Below are 19368 nucleotides of genomic sequence, written 5' to 3' on the forward strand. Positions count from 1 at the left end.
TAAAACGGTTTCCAGGTGAGTTATAAAATTAGGTTTTTCATTTGTGTCTGTAAACCCCTTCCGATATCCGGTCAAACGTCTGATATGACACCCAAAAATTTTCTTTTCGTGTAACTAAACAGGGCCTACATATATGTCCATTCGCTCTGATCAGTTGAGCTACGACTAATAATGCACACAAATATGAAGAGAGCAACCAAATATAATTATAGCTAAACATTTTATATGTATATTATTCATGATTCAAAAGACAAGCTTGAAAAATAGACATAGGATCTCCAAACTTGGGATAAACAAAACTACACAGATGCTTATTGAAATCGGTGCAGGTAGAAATATGTATCTGGATTTATGTAAAGAAAAAAAAAAGAAAAAGAGTCTACACTAGTGTTTCCTTTATGCCGGTTACTGCATGGATATTAACCGGGTTATAAAGAAACCCTCTACTTTGTGCAAGTGATAAGAGATGGTATGAAATATTTTCATATTTTTCTTGATTTTCTTAATATTTTTATAAACCTGGTCAAGAATAGATTTACATATATCAATATTACATATATAATGTACAATTATGGAATAGAGACCTATAATGGAAAATGAAAGTGAGTAATTTTAGAATTGAATAGGAATGCCATTTCATTCGGTGGTAAAGTAATGTCGTGGTAATTAAGCCATCGGATCAAATCCGATAAAGGTTTTCTTTTTTTTTTTTTTACTTAGTGGTGGAATATTATGGTAACCGACTACCACCCAGGTACGGTAACGCCTGGTGACCCAAATTAAAAATAAATAAATGAAAATTTTGAATTTTTATAATTTATCCGGTTTTTCCATTATTCAGTGAGATAACTATATGACGTGGTTACCAAGCTTACCACTGGATACAATACGAGAAAATCAAATGTCATTGACAAGCACTAAATTTTAAGAAATATCATCGACAACTACAAGTATGAGTTCCATGAAAAGCTACCGTGCAAGCGACTTTATCTAAAAAAATGTCATCGCCGTTAGGATTTTGTTAGCAGCTCTCTTTCAAGTGCTATAAGATGAATAGTGTATTTAACCGTGCGCGATGAACGAACCCAAATGGCGATAGCATTTCTAGAATAAAATCGCTTGTTTGATGGTATTTTATGAAACTTGTACTTGTGGTGTTTCTTTGAATTTAGTGTTTGTCAATGGCATTTTTTGAATTTTCTTGAATTTTCTCATACAATAACTCCTCCAAGACGTTTCAAGGACCCGGATGACTACTCCTTCCGTCCCCCCAATCAACTTCTATAAACAGAACCAGACAGGCACATCACCGTCCTCTGTCAAATGAAATGAACCAACCTTGACGTGATCACGCGACAGGTTGAAACTAGAAGCAGAAGCAGATCACAACCAACTAACCAGTCTGGGCTACATGGAAACTCCAGAGGTGTTCCTGTTTTTGACAAACTTCCAAAATCTACCTCAACAGCAGCAGATCTCACAAGCAACAGCTGCCGTTATTTCTAAATAGAATGAGCTAACTATCTCGGAACAGAAATCCCAGAACAGCATATATAACACTAGTAGTTGCCAAAATTTACTCCTACGAAGCTCTTCAATCTCATTAAAGGACACAAGATTATTGGAGAACTGCATCATGTCAATGCAGGGTTAAATCAACTAAGGAGAAAGTTAACAGTCACCAGGAACTGGAAGTGCAATGTATACAAAAGAGATGTTAGCAGTTCAACCATGATCACAGCATACTCGTCGACAACTCTTTGAAATCACGAAAAAGTACTAGTCGCGCCTCCTTTTAGGAGTTCAAATAACCTTTTAACGATGCTGAAAAACCATGGTGACAGAGCTCTAACGACTACAGAACGTTCGGCAATCAGGTTATCCAAGACCGTCTCCCTACAGGTAGTAATATCCCTAGCACCGGCAACCACCATTTCTTCCTGCGCAAACAAAAGCATCGTATTAGTAAAAAGTGTTTATTGGTTTTCTATCTAAAATGACCAAAAGGATGCATGACAGCCATCTTTTGAACAGCACACGTCATGGGGATATTTTTTTTCCCCTGTAGATCGTGTTTCAATCATGTGCTTAGTAGAGCACCAAGAAAGAACTTTATTCATGTACGGTCCCAACTTAGCAATCAGCAATGGATGGAAGCACATCAACTATTGAGTGGTCAGTAGCAGGGTTGGATTTGGAAGCATATTAATAAGCCACTAGTCGCAACACATGGCAGGGGCCCAGATAACTATGCACTATGCAGTTCTTTGGAAAAACAAGTAGGAAGTAGCTGACTGATCATTTCAGATATTACTGTAAACCTCTATCTCTATCTCTCTCTTCTACTAAAAAAAAGAAACAAGAGAAACTGGTGATATTTCTGCTATTTTTGGTCATGCTTGTAATATTCATAGTATCCTTAGGTACTTCAAATGGGAGTTGGCGTTGGCGATAGTATGCTTTTCATAGCCATAGGATAGACTATTCCGTGGCCTACACATATGTAAACGTGGCTGCTGGTTGATAAGATATTGCTATATGGCATATAATTGTCTAGATTTAGGGCAAGTATTATTCCCTTTCTAGAACTCAGAACTTACAGTCTATTTATTTTGTTTTGTCTCAACATGCAGGCACAGTGCTAGTATAAAGATGAAAATTCCTATTGATTTCTATTGAATTAACTAAACTTATTTCCGATCACAGGCTGGCCACCAATTAAACCAAAGCCCAACTGCAAATATGCCATAGTTAATAATTTTAACCAACAAAATGTAAGAAGCCTCTAATATCTACACAATTTGTGCTAGAACTATTGTAGAGTCTACATATAGGCATAACAGCTAGTTTTTCAGGAGCAGGAGGGTATGGCAAGTTGACAACTCAATATTTACTATTCAGAACCATCGATTGATGGAAAAAAATTACAAAGATAAAGTCAAACTAAATAGAGGTTTAAAGAGGACATGAAAATAATACATGGTACTAAGGGGAAAGGAAAACTTCAAGGTGGGTCATGACATGGCATCAGCATATAGGAATGGATTGACTTATGTCCAATGCACGTGGTACACTATGATCATTGTCTAAGCAAATAAGCAGACAGCAGTATTTGGAAGGAGATAAAGAGGTTTGAACCTTGTTGAGCAAAAGTAGTTGTAAATGGTGGGCGCGGGGCAAATAATCATGGAAATTGACATGTAAAGTATGTACGTGTCAACTTCACAAAAAACAAAACTGATTCTATAATGCAGTTGCTGCTACTGCGAGTAATCAAACTACTAACCCCGTCACAAAATATAACTACCTCTGGTTATGTACCTGGACAAGTGTTTGTCCAGGTACACAGCCAAGCAGCTGCTATATATTTTGGGACGGAGGTAGTACTAGTAATTCAAAACAGCTAATAGAATAAGAACCAGCACAAATACTAGGTTTTTATATAGTTCTTATGTGATAACGAACAGTCCAAAAGGCTTAATAGAAAAATACTATCGAGTATCAACTCATGCAACCAAGCAACATAGCAGATAGCAGTTCAAAGATTGGTGCCTGAACTATTCACATGCTTGTATCAGAATGTGAAGCACAGCAATATTACTTTCTGGCATAATAAGTAGTAATAACAAAGTAAAATTGAAACTGAACACATAAAAAGTTCATTTTGAAAACCTTGATTGATGTTTTCAAATATGAATTATGCAGCATAAAAAAAATTGGAAGTCACATTTCTTTCTGTGAAAATATGATTGAAAAAACATATAATTTGATGATTGAAGCTGTTATCTTGTTGAGGTAGAAGCACAAAATCTGCACGCCTGCACCATATGTTCTATTTGGAAGATTGTGCAACATGCTCTACAAATGCATTTTACAGTAGCAAGTTGAAATATTCAATGAAATGGATCAGTTGCATAACAAAAAGCAATATATGATGATGGGGTGAGCAAATTGATCCAGGTTCATGGTCTCGTTGACCGGGAATATAGATCTGAACTTTTTCTTAGCTAAAAATCAAGTCAAAATCCCACCTGAATCAGCTCAGTGCTGATAGGCTCATCGTATATAGGAAAGAAAATGCAAATCCCCCAATCTTATTCCTTAGCCACATATGCACTTGGCACTTCCACAGTTGAAACCCACATGCACTTTTCCAAGACTCTATCCAAACTCACTTCCAACCAACCCCACTTCCTGGTCTCTCCTAAACTCATAACTCATAGAATGACAAATCAGACAACACTCGCAGAACCTTTCTATTTTCCATCTTAGCATCATTCAACCAAGTGCCAAAGGAAGCCTTGAGTTAGCCAAGCTTCACTAGGATCACTTGAGTACTGGTCATTTCAAGCCTTCTGAGGAAGCTTGTTTAAGCTTATCCTGAGCAAAGCTCTAAAATCTCAAAAGTGATACACGGAACATAATGCCCAAATAACAGGAGGATATGTCAACTAAAAAAATCTTAAACACAATCTAAAGTACCTTTTATAAGAATCCAAAGCCTATAGTGCTGGCTCCTACTCCAAGTGCTCACACGTCAAATGAGAGTATGACACTATCCCGGCATAGCTTGTTCGCTATCCATTCTGATTCAAACTTAATAAAGGGATCTTAAAACTATTCAAATTAGTAAAGCTATAATGGCTGTTTTTTTCTGATAAAAGAATCGCAATTCAGGCAAACACAGTAATCTGCTCTAGCATTAAAGTTAGATATACAAAGACAGCTAGAATCTGCAAGGAATCAAAACACTAAAAATGGGTTACAAAAGCACTCCACGGTAACAGCATAAGAATAGATACTTCAACATTACATGATTTAAAAGGGTATCCAATTGAACCATCCAATGGTTGAAAATGCATGAGGACTAACTGTAAGACAATACTATATCAAACAAGTACAGAAGACAAACAATGAAAGCACAAAATTAGGTTAAGTGGACATCTACAGGCACACCTACCCAAGTCATACAATGCGACCATAGATTCAAAGGATGCAAGACAGGATCATTTTGGGAAAAGTTCACCAAATCTCCAAAAAACAAACTCATTTGAGCACAACAATGCACTTGCTTCAGCCTTAAACTCGTTCACAAATGCAACATTAGTGTGTGACGTTTGCACACGTTACCTGCGGGTCAGGTGAACCCACATGTTTTTTTTTTTTTTTGGCAATCATAGAAGACCATTTCTATCAACGCTCTAATCCTGGTTCAGCAAAGGGATTGACCCATAGGGTTCTAAATCTAGCTTCAAAAACATGCAATTAGGAAGGTGTTGTCCAATTGTTCAAAAGCATTTCTACCTGACAATAAAAAGGCATATTCACACTTAATATGCACAATGCAGATGCGCATTCACATCCCAAGTGATGGAAACACGGCACAAACATCCAACTGGACAAGGCTAAAGGACTAAATTCCAGCCAAACCTATAGGATTAACTCGACAATGAATTAGTAGAAAATTAAGGAGCACGATTCAAATACATCGGTACGGCAGCTAGATCCCCAAAAATGGATCTAATCAGAAAAGCATTGTGGATGAAGGGGGTCGAAGAGGCATTATTACCCTAGCGAGACTGTTGAGCCGCGAGAAGCCTAATCGCTGTCCTCCCCGTCCCCGGCCTGGTGGCCGCGAGCCATGTCGACGTCGACGTCGGCGTCCTCGTCGTCGTCGTCCTCCGCGGCCTCCTCCGGCGGCACCAAGTAGGCCCCGGGCTGCGGCGGCGCGCGGCGGCGGGTCCGCGAGGGGAGGATGTTGTTGAGGTCGACCTCGGCCAGCGGGTCGTCGCAGAACCCGTCGTCGCTGTCGTCCCCGCCACCGCCGCCGCCGCCTCCCCCACCTTCCTCGTCGTCGTCGTCGTCGTCGTCGCTGCTGTCCTCGTCGCTGCCGCCGCCCTCCTCCTCCTCCTCGTCCTCGTCCTCGACCACCATCTTCCCCTTCCCCTTGTCCGCAGCCCGCGCCCTGGCGGCCTCCTCGGCGGCGGCCTCGTCGGCGTCGGGGCGGGCGGACTTGGGTGGCGGGTCGAGCGGGGCGAGGTCGGTGGCCTCGGCGTCGGGCTTGCGCTTTGCCGGCGAGGGCGAGGGCGAGGGCGCGGGGTCGGTGGCGGGTGCCTCGTCGGTGGCCGCCATCGCGGAGGGGAGAGCTAGGGTTCAAGGAGACAGCGCGAGCGACGCGAGGAAGGAGGAGAGGAAGAGGAAGAGGGGGAGACGCCGAGATGGTGGGTGTTGTGTTGTGTTGTGTTGATTTGCGAAGGGGAGAAGAGATGGGCTTTCGATGTTGTGGATTCTGCTGAGAGGTGTTGTTGGGCCCCGAAACAATTGCAGGCACAGGCCCATGAAGGTTGTGGGGCATCATCCGTTTTGCCATGGGCCATGGGCCAGCTTAGCTTGGTTTATTGCGAAACGAAGCGGATTATTAGCATATGCTCGATTAAATATTATATATTCTTTTAGAAAAAATGAACTAATATGTTTTTAAACAAATTTCCTATTTAAATATTTTTTGAAAAAATAATGATAAAATAAATAAAAAATATATATTTCTTTTGAATAATAAAATTAATTAAATGTATGTTTAAAAGTTAATTACATCATATATTAAAAAGAAATTAAGAGAGTACGGTATCTTATGTTAGCAAAATTAGTAGGCTTTTTATTCAAGTACCTTTATATTACATCTTCAGGTTTATGCATCTAAGTTGCGCACAGCCAAGCTTCTTATGCCAAAGCAAGAAAGAAATTCGATTAAGTACCTAAACCAATAGTGCCAAAAGTCTAACCACATTAGCACGGGAGGTTACATTTGTGGCTAATTATTTTTTCGTTGGTATAATAGACATGTCCATTGACAGCGAAGAGTCTATATATGATATGGCGACTTCGTCAATCTTAAAATATGTCGGTCTAATCTTTTGAATGTACTTATACTATACGAAGGGTGAGCGTGTGCACATTTATAGGAGTGATTATGTGTGTTATAAACATTTACGTTTTTACCATGTTAATATATATACATATATATATATATATATATATATATATATTCATACTACATTTGGTTCTAAAGTTTTCTTCATCTTTATCCAGCGTACTTAGATGTCACACTTCCAAAAAAAGGTAGCTATAGTACGCTAGAGTACACGGGGCGGGCATTGGTGTGGTATAGGCAACTTGTTTTCTCGCCTTATAAGTTTTTTTCTGTCACCACCGTACATATATTATATAGCACGAATCACTTCTTTAATTTTTTCTTACTTTCAAATAGTTGACATGTGTGTGCCCTTCCCGAGAAATTTTCTTCCATTTAATTACGACCCTCCACACTCCTCTGCTTTTTTGAGTGACATAAATCGAGTTTTTATATATAATTTAGTCAATTTAGATTGGATGGTACAATGAGGCAGTACAGTAATTGCTCTAATACGCATATTTTCGGTCAACATGGCCAATTTATTTTTCCAAAAAAAAACGGTGGTGGAGTACCCTTTGGTACGTTAATATAACGGACATCAACGTTTCTCGTACAACAACGGCATCCCATCGTTTCGCCTATAGCTTCCAATAATTCCATTTTAGTTATATTTTTTTCTTAATGTTTAATAGAAAAAGAAGAAAATTCTTCTTTATTTTTTTTCAAATTCTAAAACTGGATATTGGCTCAAAGATAATGAGATATATTTTCTCTTCAACGGATATTTAAATAAAGGACTTGTTATAATAAAAATAAGCACTTTATATAAAAAAAATCTTTTTTTTGTTGATCAACAAGAAAAGGGGATCTTATCAAACCAACTAATTCTACAAAATTAAAATTGAAAGAAAGATAAAGTAAGTGGACCTAACTCGATGCCCATATCTGCTAACACTTATTAGTTGCTAAAAATTAATTTGTGGATAGAGGTTTTTAGATGTATGTTTTTAGTGGCTTAATAGTCAGATGCTGAAAAATAAACAATTGTGAAGAAAAACTCATGAACTTTAAAATTAATTTCTAAATTTTAAAATTTTTGGCTATGCGCGATTGATAAGCTAAAGAGCAAGAAAATATATCCCCTGTTTTTCTTTGGTTGGAATTGATTATTATTATTATTTACAGTACTTGTATACACTAGGTGGTACAGTACTATAGGAGGGGAAGGACCGAGAAGTGGAGGAAAATATATATCACGCACAGTAAGAGGCATTTAACTATTTGCCACCTTTAAGATGTGTTAATTAAGAATTTGTTACTTGCAATCTATTACATGTGGATCCTCGTATGAATCCAGCGACAAATACTTAATTGTCAATTATAAGAGTGGTAAATAGTTAAATACTTCCTCCGTTTTATATTATAAGACTTTCTAGCATTGTCCGTATTCATATATATGTTAATAAATCTAGACATATATAAATGACTAGATTCATTGACATATATATATAAATGTGGACAATACTATAAAGTCTTATAAGCTGAAACGGGATTATATGTCTTTCGTCACAATAGTGTGTACGCATGGATGGAATTGCACAGACTGATGATATATATATGGGTGTGTTCGCATCTTCTGGTTGGGAATTCTCCCCCTTGGTACGGAAAACGGAGCAGTCAATTAGCACATGATTAATTAAGTATTAGCTAATTTTTTTTCAAAAATAGATCAATATGAATTTTTTTAAACAACTTTTGTATAGAAACTTTTTCCAAAAAACACACCGTTTAGTAGTTTGAAAAGCGTGCACGCGAAAAACGAGGGAGAGGAGTTGGGAAAACTGTGATAAGAACACAGCCATATGCTGTCGGCTCGAACCGAGCACACATACACGCAAGGCCAACAGCGAGAGGAAGGAAATTAGTCAGGAATAGCCGCATTGAAGGAAGCAACGCAGAAGAACACACACAACACACCTGCGCGCATGTGGTATACGTGCATAGCCGGCCACCGGCCGGTCGACGATGACTTTTTCTTCTTCATCATCATCTTCTTCCGATTACACGACACGCACATGCATCACTATACACACACACATTAATATCACACTCACACCATATGAATTAATATATCCATGCATTAACACATGTTCTAATCGATGGAAACCGACGGGACATTTTTGATCTCACTGAAAGAAGTAACGTTAACTATATGGCAGTGGGACAAACCAACTTGGTAAGTATGCTTCTTTCTAAATAACTATTATCCTAAAATTCTAATAAATTCCTCTCACTTAATAAGGGTTGGTTGGGAGTTGTTGAGGTAAGATGAGAATAAATTTGAAAGAGAATGGTTGGAGTGAGGGGGAGAAGAGGAAATGTGTGGATGAATTAAGCATAACAGACATGTATTGGTCGATAAGGATAGAATATCCGCTACATCATCATGTAGTGAATGCTTGCAAAAATAGACATTATATATCATTGTACTTGTATTTGGTAGTTTGGCTGCACAAAACATATATACTTAGATGCCTACAGTTTGTCCCTAACCGATCCTACAATTTAACGTATGACTTCAGTTAGTACTGATACCTTAACTTGTAATACATAATACTCCAAATGATTTTAAATGAAAAGATCATCAACTTGCAAGCTCATTGAGATATACAACTTTGATATATATGGCATCATCTGACGTCTTTTTCTAAGAAAAAATGTAGATCTTACAAGTTGAAATGTATTTTCTGACATGTAGACAATATCAATTGAAAAGTTGTTAACAAAGTTGTAGATCATGCCATTGAGATCTGCAATTTTCATATAGACCATATATCCATCAAAGTCATTAAAATTTCGAAAAATTAGTTTGTAAAATAGATCTGATAACTTTGTAATGCATAATCTAGCATGTAAGCAATATTAATTAAAAACATTGTCAACTATAAAATTATTATAGATCGTGTCGAGATCAGTACAACTTTGATACATAACATGTCTCCATCATTTTTGAAAATTTATTTTTAAATATATTTGAAACATGTACTGCATATTAAGAGACACGTGTGAATGGGAGTAACCTTTTTTTTTTTTGAAAACTATGGGAGTAACCATTGACGCAGGTATATATATGTGCCTCTCGTATGTGGTAGGTATCCCATACACTTGTTATGAAACTCCATAATATTGTGTGTGCCACTTATTAATGATTATGTGGTAGTGTGTATATTTAAAACTAGGTGATTCCCTACACCTTGCTGCGAAAATTACTAAGCAATTTTTCCGACAATCAAGCTAGAGGGAAAAAAATAATAAAACATCAAGATTTACCAGTAATTATCATGAAACAAACAAATAATACTCGTGTTTTAATGTGAAACATATTGATAAGTATATGTTAAATATTATAAAAGTGATAGATAAAATTATTAAAATATTGTGCAAATAATGTGAGGGATGATGATTGGATATACTTGCATGTTGATTTGTAGAATTAAATAAATTGTAGATGATGTTGTATGCTTGCATGGGTTAAATATGTAATTATTGCTAGTGGATGATGATGTGGCATGATTGCGTGTTGAGCTTTAAACTTAATGGGCTATAACTTTATAGAAAGTATAGATATGCAACCAACACATTTGTCATATTTACTAAATCAATAATAATATCCCATGCAACGCCCTCGCTAACCATCAACTTGTGTGATCACTTAGTAGGAGACCACGCTAATTAAGATACTATCTCTTTTTAAATTATAATTATGTCAATTTGACTTTGGTCAAAGTCAAATAACTTTAAGTTTAATTAAATTTATAAAAAATATAGTAATATTTACAACATTAAATTTGGAACCGGTAACTCAACACATTTTCATAATATATTTGTCTTCGGTTGAAAATGTTACTACTTTTTTCTATAAATTTAGTTAAACTTAAAGTAGTCTGAAAGTCAAAATACTTTATAATTTAACACAGGAGATACATAGTAGGAGTATATTCAATGGATTACTTAATATTTCTTCTTAACTGAGCGAGATCAGCATGGGCCACCTCCAACCTCCCCTGAAAACACATGATATACGGTTTTGGTACAACGAGAAGTGGTTGGTACCCGAATCACCTTTTGCTTGTCCAGTTTTGCCTACTCGGTCTCCTCTCATATGCAATTTTTAGCACGCGAAGACAAAGTGTGTGTTTGGACTAGCTGCAGACGAGAGAAAATTAAAGCGTACGTGCCAGTTGTGTTGGTCGACCATGCGTATCATCGATCGGGTCGTTTTCTCGTGGCTCTGCTGTCTGAGATCTCTCATGCATACACATCCGATCGATATATCCATGCTCTCACGTTCCGACCTTATCTCACCTCACGATTAGTGGGGCGAAGCCATAATTTATACTAGCTGAAACCCCAACCCGCGTATTGTAGCGGGATATTTTCTTTAGATTGGTGGCTGCATTTGGTAAATTGAAGTGGTAAAAAATCCATCACTATTGAATTGGTCCACGATAAAATTAGATGGGCCTCCCGTGGTGACGGTGTGAGATGGATTGGGCTGTGTTTTTTTCATCCAACGGTTCAAAGATGATCGAATCTACTGATCCAACAACTGAGAATTAATGATGATGTGACACATTGAGGTTTGAGTTTTAGGATCTTAATTGCACTTAGTGGGTTATAATTTTATAGTAAGAAGGGATAAGAGTAGAGGTAAACTAGTATATGTTTTTGTTTTTCTCTAAAAAAAAATTTGAAGAGTAATCTCGATGGATATTTGAGCGTAGGAGTAGGGCTAGAGATAGTGGTGTTTGAACCTACTGAAGATGATGAAGATAAAGATAAGTGTTTCACGTAAAACGATGTGGTAATAACGTGTGATTAATCGAGTTTTAATTATTACAAACTTAAAAAATAGATTAATCTAATATTTTAGAGCAACTTCCATATGAAAAGTTTTCGCACGAAACACACAGTTTAGCAGTTTGAAAAGCGTGTAAACAAGTATCCAAAATTTCATCAACTTCTATATCTGCATATGTGTGGTGTCACCCTCGGTTGTCCACCCATGCATATGATGCTTGATTGTCGATTGCATGTACGCAAGGGAGCTACCATATCTGATCGCAGCATGTCCAGCGACAAGTTAGAGTTTATTTACTCAATCTAATCTTAATTTCTTAATCTAAATATAATCACCTTAATTTCTTATGCGGAAATAAATTGATTCATTGACCTTGATGTGAAGGCATTTAAGCCGATGATCTAATACTTTTATTTTCTTCTTCTTCTCTTTTCTTTTTCTTCTTGCGACATACGTCACGAATCCTTTCCAGTGATAAAATTGATCGGGCGATTGAATTAGGGCTTTAGGGTAGAGAGGATTCGGTGAAGTCGCCTTTGCCTCTTCTCCTCTTCCTAGACATAAGGACATTAGTGGGGTCCGGGGGTTTATTTCCAAATAAATTTAAATCTATTTTGTACGATAACACATAACAGATTTTATCTCTACTTTATTTCTTGTTAGGAAAATAAAACCGATGGAATTTAATTCTTTTCCTAACTAACCAATAATGAATTGATAAAATCAACCAACATGGCCATCAGGACGAATCAATTGACCAAATCCTAATAGCCTTCCCTGAGTCGCTTCAGTTCTAGTGATTGATCCTCAACACTATTGGGCAACCTTATTTCCTGGTTACGACGAGTTTTTCAATAGTTTGGAGGTGTGGCCGTAGAAATTAAATCAACAAGCATCGACACCATTATTGTTTTGATAGCATGGTCGATTTGTAATTAAAGAACACAATAATATATAGGAGTCTTCAATCAGTAATAATGCTTTTGTCCAAAGTGGTGACTGGTGAGCACGACAGTTTAAGCTGTTTGGGTGGGAGGGCCTTTCACAGAAATATAAGCCCCTCCATTAGTTTCTCTAAAAAAAACATAAGTTTCTCTAGAAGGACATGTATTCCTATCCCTCCATAGGGATTTATATTTCCGTAAGAGGACTAATAGAGCATAAGAGCTAGCCTGCACGGGGGTCCTCAGCTACCCGCGGCTAGCTAGCACACATAATGGTTGATAGTCGGTCGCAAAATCAATACCACAAGACATAGGCCTTGTATCCCTTTTTGATTCTTTTCCTTATTATTGTAACTTGTTGTACAACTTATACATATGTTCTCTAAAATATTTGTTGTTAAATGGCTAAATAACCGAATGATTTATGATAATTAAACTGAGTGGGCAAACAAACGAATAAATATATTATATTTTTTATCTATCTATACCTAATTAAAAAAATCTATAAAGCTTCCGGTAATACTTTTTTGTCCGTCTTTTTTTCTCTTTTCTTGGCTGTTTTTTCTATCTTTTTTTTCTTTTCTTGCTGTTTTTATTTCCTGATCCTTTTTTGTCCGTATTTTTCTCCTCTTTATTTTTTTCCAGTTTTTCCCGCAGCAGTTTTTCTGCCGCCGCCTCGATCTATCTTCTTGTACCTTTTGTCCTCTTATTGATTGTAAAAATAGATCCCTACTCATTTCTTATTATTTTAATTTCCTTATGATTTTCCCTTACAATTCGGCTTTAATTCACCGGATCTAATCTCCAGTCGCCGCCTGGGCTGAACCCTAACTGCGCCATCACATCGATCTACCTCCCCTTACGTTTTCTCCTTTAATTAATTGCAAAAATCGATTCCCCATCCTTCCCTCATAGTTTCCCCCATGATTTTCCCTTTCAATTCGGTTTTAATTAATTCGTTGGATTCAATCTTCGTTTAACTGTCACCAATAATGACCGACCGACGAGCTTCCCCATTCCATTTTTATCCAGAGTTTTACAGATTTGCTCTGTTTTTGGGAAACAGAAAGAGGAGATCGAGTGAATCAAAATCCCTTGGCCAGGGAGATCAAAAAAGAATCAGCTGGATTTTTATGGGAGGGCACACAAGGATTCTCTCCCGAAGGTTCAAGACGGTATACTGAATGACATTGCCAGCTGTGATAACTAGGTATTTGTGGACTGGACGGAAGAGAGGCAAGCCGAGCGGGAAGAGATAGGAGACATCAGACTGTGCTAGGGCTAAAAAGGGAAAAAAAAGTAATGAGCTTTCGGCTCAAAACGAAGAAAAAATTTTGATTAACATGTTTTCAATTATAGTGTATAGCAATTATAATGTTTCAAGTTATTGCTCAGTTCATAATAGAGTTGTTGTACCACTAAGAAAAATATATTTACCTGTTGCAACGCACCGATATTTTTTTCAAGTTAATCATAAAAATACATTAGCGTTTGTAAGCTTTCTAAAAACGTGCGGGTTAATCCATCGTTTTCATTGGTTAGAAAAAACGAATGGGCACGGGGCCTCTTTTTTTTATACCCCGCGCGCACCTCCCAACCCAACAAACACCACATTTTGCAGCTACTTCTAATCTATACGTGTTCTAGCTAAGCTAGCTAGCTAGCTCTCGTTCTCCGGCCATGTCGACGAGGGCGCCCGTCGAGCTCGACTTCCTCGGCCTCCGCGCCGCCGCCGCCGACGCCGACGACCGCCACGCCAAGAGCGGCGGCTCCTCCGCCTCCTCTTCCTCCTCCATCCGAGGTACGTGACGTGACGTCTGTCGACGTCGCCGTCGATCGATGATCTCATCTCACCGCCGCCGGCTAGCTCCGTGTCCCTCTCGATCGATCTGAGTCGATTGCTTGCGTTGCGAGAGCAGGGATGGAGACGAGCGCGATAGCGAGGATAGGGCCCCACCTGCTGCGCCGCGTCATCGCCGCCGCCGGACCTCCGCCACCGCCGTCGACAGCGCCGGTGCCGGAGGAGATGCCCGGCGCCGCCGCCGCCGCCGCTCCGATGACGCTCTTCTACAACGGATCAGTCGCCGTCTTCGACGTCTCCCACGATAAGGTGTGTAATATACATGAGTAAATTACATTGGTAGTATATAAACTTGTTAGCTGGACGCAACTTAGTAAATAAACTTGTAAAATGCTTATTTCGATGCATGAATTTGTCTAGTTCGTGCGAACGAAGACTAAAATAGCTTGGCAATGTTCGTTTTATAAAGCTGATGTTGATTAGGATGTGATGGAAGTGATGAATTTCATATATTTCTAACCCTTATATCATTGCTTTTTTTAATCTTTTTTCTACAATCACTATATCCATTCTATTTTTTATTGAAGAGGTGTATTTCTAATAGCAAATCTTCACGTATATATATGTTTACATGGTATCCTAATGAGCCCCTAAATTAATAAGATTAACCAAGTAGTGTCCTTTTTCCTTCCTCCGCACGCACCAGACAAGTTTATGCATCAAAACGAGCATTTTACAAGTTCGTGCACTAGATTGCACCCACCTGACAAGTTCAAGTACCGGCGATGCAATTTACTCAATATATATTTATCGTCTAAGTTAATTAATCACAAATTATTAGGAGATTATCCGCGATTAGTTAGTTGTTAACACAGTAATATTATATTAATACTGTCGTCGGAGATAGAACGGCCAGCGAACCGGGGCACCTGTTGAACACTTGTACCTTCACCTTCACAGAACGCGTGTGATTACAAAACTAACGAAACTCGGCGCGTTACTGCTGCGAGAATTATGTATAAAAATATTATAAATAATACCCCTTTTGTTTTTTAATATGTGATATGCTGTTGACTTTTCATAATACGTTTGATCATTCATCTTATTAAAAAAATTTATGTAATTATCATTTATTTTATTCTGATTTGATATATCATCAAATATTCTTTAAACATGATTTAAATATTTTTTATATTTACATAAATATTTTGAATAAAACGAATGGTCAAATATTTGTCAAAAATTCAATGGCGTCATATATTAAAAAATATTAAAAAATGGAAGTAGTATGTAAGACAGCTGGATGATTATTTACTTTATATAATTTTCATCTTTGATTGATCAATAAAAAATTATAAACAATTAAGATGATATGGTTTATAACAATTTAAAACATTGAAAAAAAAATGAAACTAAGGTGATGTGACTTAATAGCAAAACAAAATAAAGGAGGATAATATAGATTAATTATCCAAAGACAAAACTACGATGATATGACTTTTCCTAGGAGAAGAAAAGTCTGTCCATTAAAAATCATACAGCGTTAACATAGAATTAATTTACAATCAAAATCATGGTGTAGGATCGAACTGCACCAAGTCTAAATTAAAAGAGTTCTTGTTTTTCATGCATGATGGCTGGAAGGGATGCACACAATGATATACTATCTCCCTTAAATTAGCTTGATAGTGGTAGATAGTACAATTTCAAAGAGATACAATCTTCTCAATGCTTTCCCTTTCCATATTCCATCCCTAGGCAGAGGCTATAATGAGGATGGCAACCGAGGCAACTAAAGCAAAAGGACTCGCTCGTGGCAATGCAATTGTAGGCAATTTTGCCAAAGGTTTGTTAAAGTAGAATTGTTTGCGAAAAGTAATCAGCAGAACAACAAAAATATGTTCTTTTTTAATCTGTTTTTTTTTCCTGTGGCTTATAGTATTGTTCTTCAACTCTTCTTGTTTGCAGAGCCACTCACAAGAACTAAATCTCTGCAACGATTCCTCTCCAAGAGAAAAGAGAGGTATAGACAATGCAATTTTCATATATTTTGTTTGTCACCTAAATATACATTTTTTTCTAATTAATTATTATTCTAGTTTTATCATAAGTTAAGCATTTGTATTTTTTACCACCAATTTCCAGAAGTTTATATAATTTAACATCATAAGATTTATGTTTTGTATTCACTATGAGAAAACTTTCACAATATATAATCACATGTTTTTGCATTATTCAAATTTTTAGATATCGACGAACAAAATAGAAATATTTGACTTAGGACAAAATGAATGTGAAGTAATTAATTTGAAAAGAAAAGGAGTATGTATAAGTACATAGAAATAATGATTTGATCAAACCTTTTTCAAAAAGAACTCAATTACACTTAAATAAAAGAGTATTAACATTTTCATTATTTCTCTCTCTAATTGGAATCTTCAGTGTGAGACTAGCTATCTAACTATAGTTGCATACTGTGGAAGCTCATGGTAGCTAAAGCTACCACATGGTGAGTTGACCGGAGACCCCAGAAGCCGTGTGGGCCCGGATGAGCAGTGCCCATCGACCTCTTACTAATTAACCACGTTTTAGTCGTGACGAATTAGTGCATGGAAAGTCTATGGGCTATGGATCATATCGACATGTGTGTGGAGGATAGCAAGTTTGCATATGCAATATCTCGATCGATTTGGTGATGATATATATATCGCAATGAAATCGATATATGGGGGCTGTACTACTTCATTGACCAACTAGCTACCGAATCAAATTAAGACTTATCGCAGCTAAAGAAGCAATAAACTAACTGAAAGCAAAGATATGTCTTTGACCACACCACACGCACATATCATTAAGGCTTTGATTTGATTGTGCTTTAAAAGATCGGTTTGGTTCTGGTTGTGTGTTGGCTAAGGTGGTGTTTGGATCCAGGGATTTAACTTTAGTCTCTATATCTTGGCACTAATTTAAAGTATTAAATATAGACTACTTACAAAACTAATTACAGCTAATTTGCGAGACAAATTTTTTAAGCCTAATTAATCCATAATTAGAAAATGTTTACGGTAACATCACATAGACTAATCATGGATTAATTAGGCTCAATAGATTCGTCTCGCGAATTAGTCTAAGATTATAGATGGGTTTTATTAATAGTCTACATTTAATATTTATAATTAGTGTCCAAACATCCAATGTGATAGAAACTTAAAAGTTTTAGTCCCATCTAAACATGGTCTAATTCGTTTGTCCCAGACTTGAAAAATGTGGCACTGATTTCTCTTCCTTTCAATATATACATATATATATATATATATATATATATATATATAACCATTAACTTTTAAACATAACATTTAACCATTCTTTTTATTAAAAAAATTAGTGTAAATACGATGAAAAATAGGTAGCCTTTAAATTATCTTCAACAACAAAATTAAGCCGCAACAAAATAATATGATACCTATACAGCATTTTAAATAATACAAATGATCGATCCAAAAGAATAAGTGATACTTAGATAGTTTTTCAAATAAGACACATGATCATTTCGAAAGTTAACATCATCATATATTTAAAAATTTAAAATTGAAGTTAGCCAAACAAACAGGTGTAGTAGGGTAGTGTAGTAAATTGTTGGCTAATTACCATCCTGCTTAACGACGTTGCCAGTGTCACTTTCCATCCTTTTGGGGTAGCTAGGTGTTGACCTAGTTAATACTCCAATAATCACCACCAAACCTAGCTACTTTGTTACCCACTTTAACTAACGAATATATATATATATATATATATATATTGCATTGCCTTTTTCTTTTCTTTTTTTTCATTACTAATTGATATTGAAACGTGCAGGTTGACCAGCTTGGGTCCGTACCAGGTGGGTGGGCCCGCTGCCGTCGGTGCGACGACGTCGACCACCACCAGGTCTTTTCTTGCGAAGGAAGAGGAGCACACGGCGTCCTAGCTAGCTAATTACTGTTGATTTGGTCCCCTTGATTAATCGTTAATTATTAATAATTATTTCATTGATTCCATCATTAGTAGAGGGTACAGACCAGGCAGGGGCCAGTTAATAATCCTGTTTAGTGTTGATCGATCGATAGATTAACCATACTCCATATGTAGGTCTGTGTGTAATATTGATTTATATATATAGTAGTATCTATAGTTGATTACAAGGTCATGGATTTTATGGATGTGTAAAGCAAGCTTAGAGTGAATATTGGATGCATTTATGATTTATGGTTTATACTATGTAGTTGTACAAATTACTCCATCCATGTGCCTGAGTTATTTTGTTTTTTTAGACTGAACATGTGCTGGGAACGAACACCCATATCATTTCGCTTATGATATGCTTATCTGTAAGGTTTATTAGTAAATAAAAATAATTCATGAGTATTTATTAGTAAATAAAAATAATTCATGAGTATTCAAAAGTAGATTAACTCTAAATTTAAAATTTAAAATTCAAATTAACTCTAAAATTAAATTTTAAAATTCAAATTTTGACTTAGATAAGCATAAGCAAAACAATAAGGCTGGAAAATTTATGGTCATTATATCAGACTCTCCACTCTCATTAATGGTAGATACAACATTAGATTTTCGAAATGTTTTTGAAATACAAATAATCAGAGGATGTTTGATAACAACGTGGAGTATCAGGTGAAACAATGTGCACTAATCTTATGGATCACGGCTATGAATTCAACTCCGTTCTATAGTGCCGATGGATGACGGATAAAAAGTTGAGTTTATAACAATTACTCGAGGACAGAAACGGTGATAGTCGACTTTTAAAAGAAGTTTACTTAAAAAAAATGTTGATGAAGAAAGTTTTTAT

At 36.7% G+C, this 19368-nt stretch overlaps 2 protein-coding genes across 2 annotated transcripts; one reads left to right on the forward strand and one right to left on the reverse strand.

Annotated features, from left to right (window-relative positions):
• Positions 1-686: 686 nt before the first annotated feature.
• Positions 687-6234, reverse strand: LOC127772277 (histone H2A.Z-specific chaperone CHZ1). Its single transcript, XM_052298297.1, has 2 exons — positions 5570-6234; positions 687-1940 (listed from the first exon to the last, which is right to left on the reverse strand). The coding sequence occupies exon 1, from the start codon at positions 6130-6132 to the stop codon at positions 5599-5601; it is 534 nt and encodes a 177-aa protein (XP_052154257.1). The 5' UTR covers positions 6133-6234; the 3' UTR covers positions 687-1940; positions 5570-5598.
• An 8101-nt stretch (positions 6235-14335) lies between these two features.
• On the forward strand, positions 14336-18773 carry LOC127771396 (protein TIFY 9). Its single transcript, XM_052297299.1, has 5 exons — positions 14336-14519; positions 14638-14828; positions 16278-16365; positions 16488-16542; positions 18375-18773. Exons 1-5 carry the CDS (start codon positions 14399-14401, stop codon positions 18484-18486), a joined length of 567 nt encoding a protein of 188 aa, XP_052153259.1. The 5' UTR covers positions 14336-14398; the 3' UTR covers positions 18487-18773.
• The last annotated feature ends 595 nt before the right edge of the window (positions 18774-19368 follow it).

The sequence above is a fragment of the Oryza glaberrima genome, chromosome 4 (genome assembly GCF_000147395.1).
Source record: "Oryza glaberrima chromosome 4, OglaRS2, whole genome shotgun sequence".
In the NCBI taxonomy this organism is placed as follows: domain Eukaryota; kingdom Viridiplantae; phylum Streptophyta; class Magnoliopsida; order Poales; family Poaceae; genus Oryza; species Oryza glaberrima.

What these genes read in the sequence shown, in the direction of transcription:
- LOC127772277 (XM_052298297.1), bottom strand. Translation starts at nt 6,132, where the DNA reads ATGGCGGCCACCGACGAGGCACCCGCCACCGACCCCGCGCCCTCGCCC.
- LOC127771396 (XM_052297299.1), top strand. Translation starts at nt 14,399, where the DNA reads ATGTCGACGAGGGCGCCCGTCGAGCTCGACTTCCTCGGCCTCCGCGCC. An exon ending in CTCTTCCTCCTCCATCCGAG is followed by an intron (nt 14,520 to 14,637) that starts GTACGTGACGTG and finishes TTGCGAGAGCAG; the next exon opens with GGATGGAGACGAGCGCGATA. An exon ending in TGTAGGCAATTTTGCCAAAG is followed by an intron (nt 16,366 to 16,487) that starts GTTTGTTAAAGT and finishes TCTTGTTTGCAG; the next exon opens with AGCCACTCACAAGAACTAAA.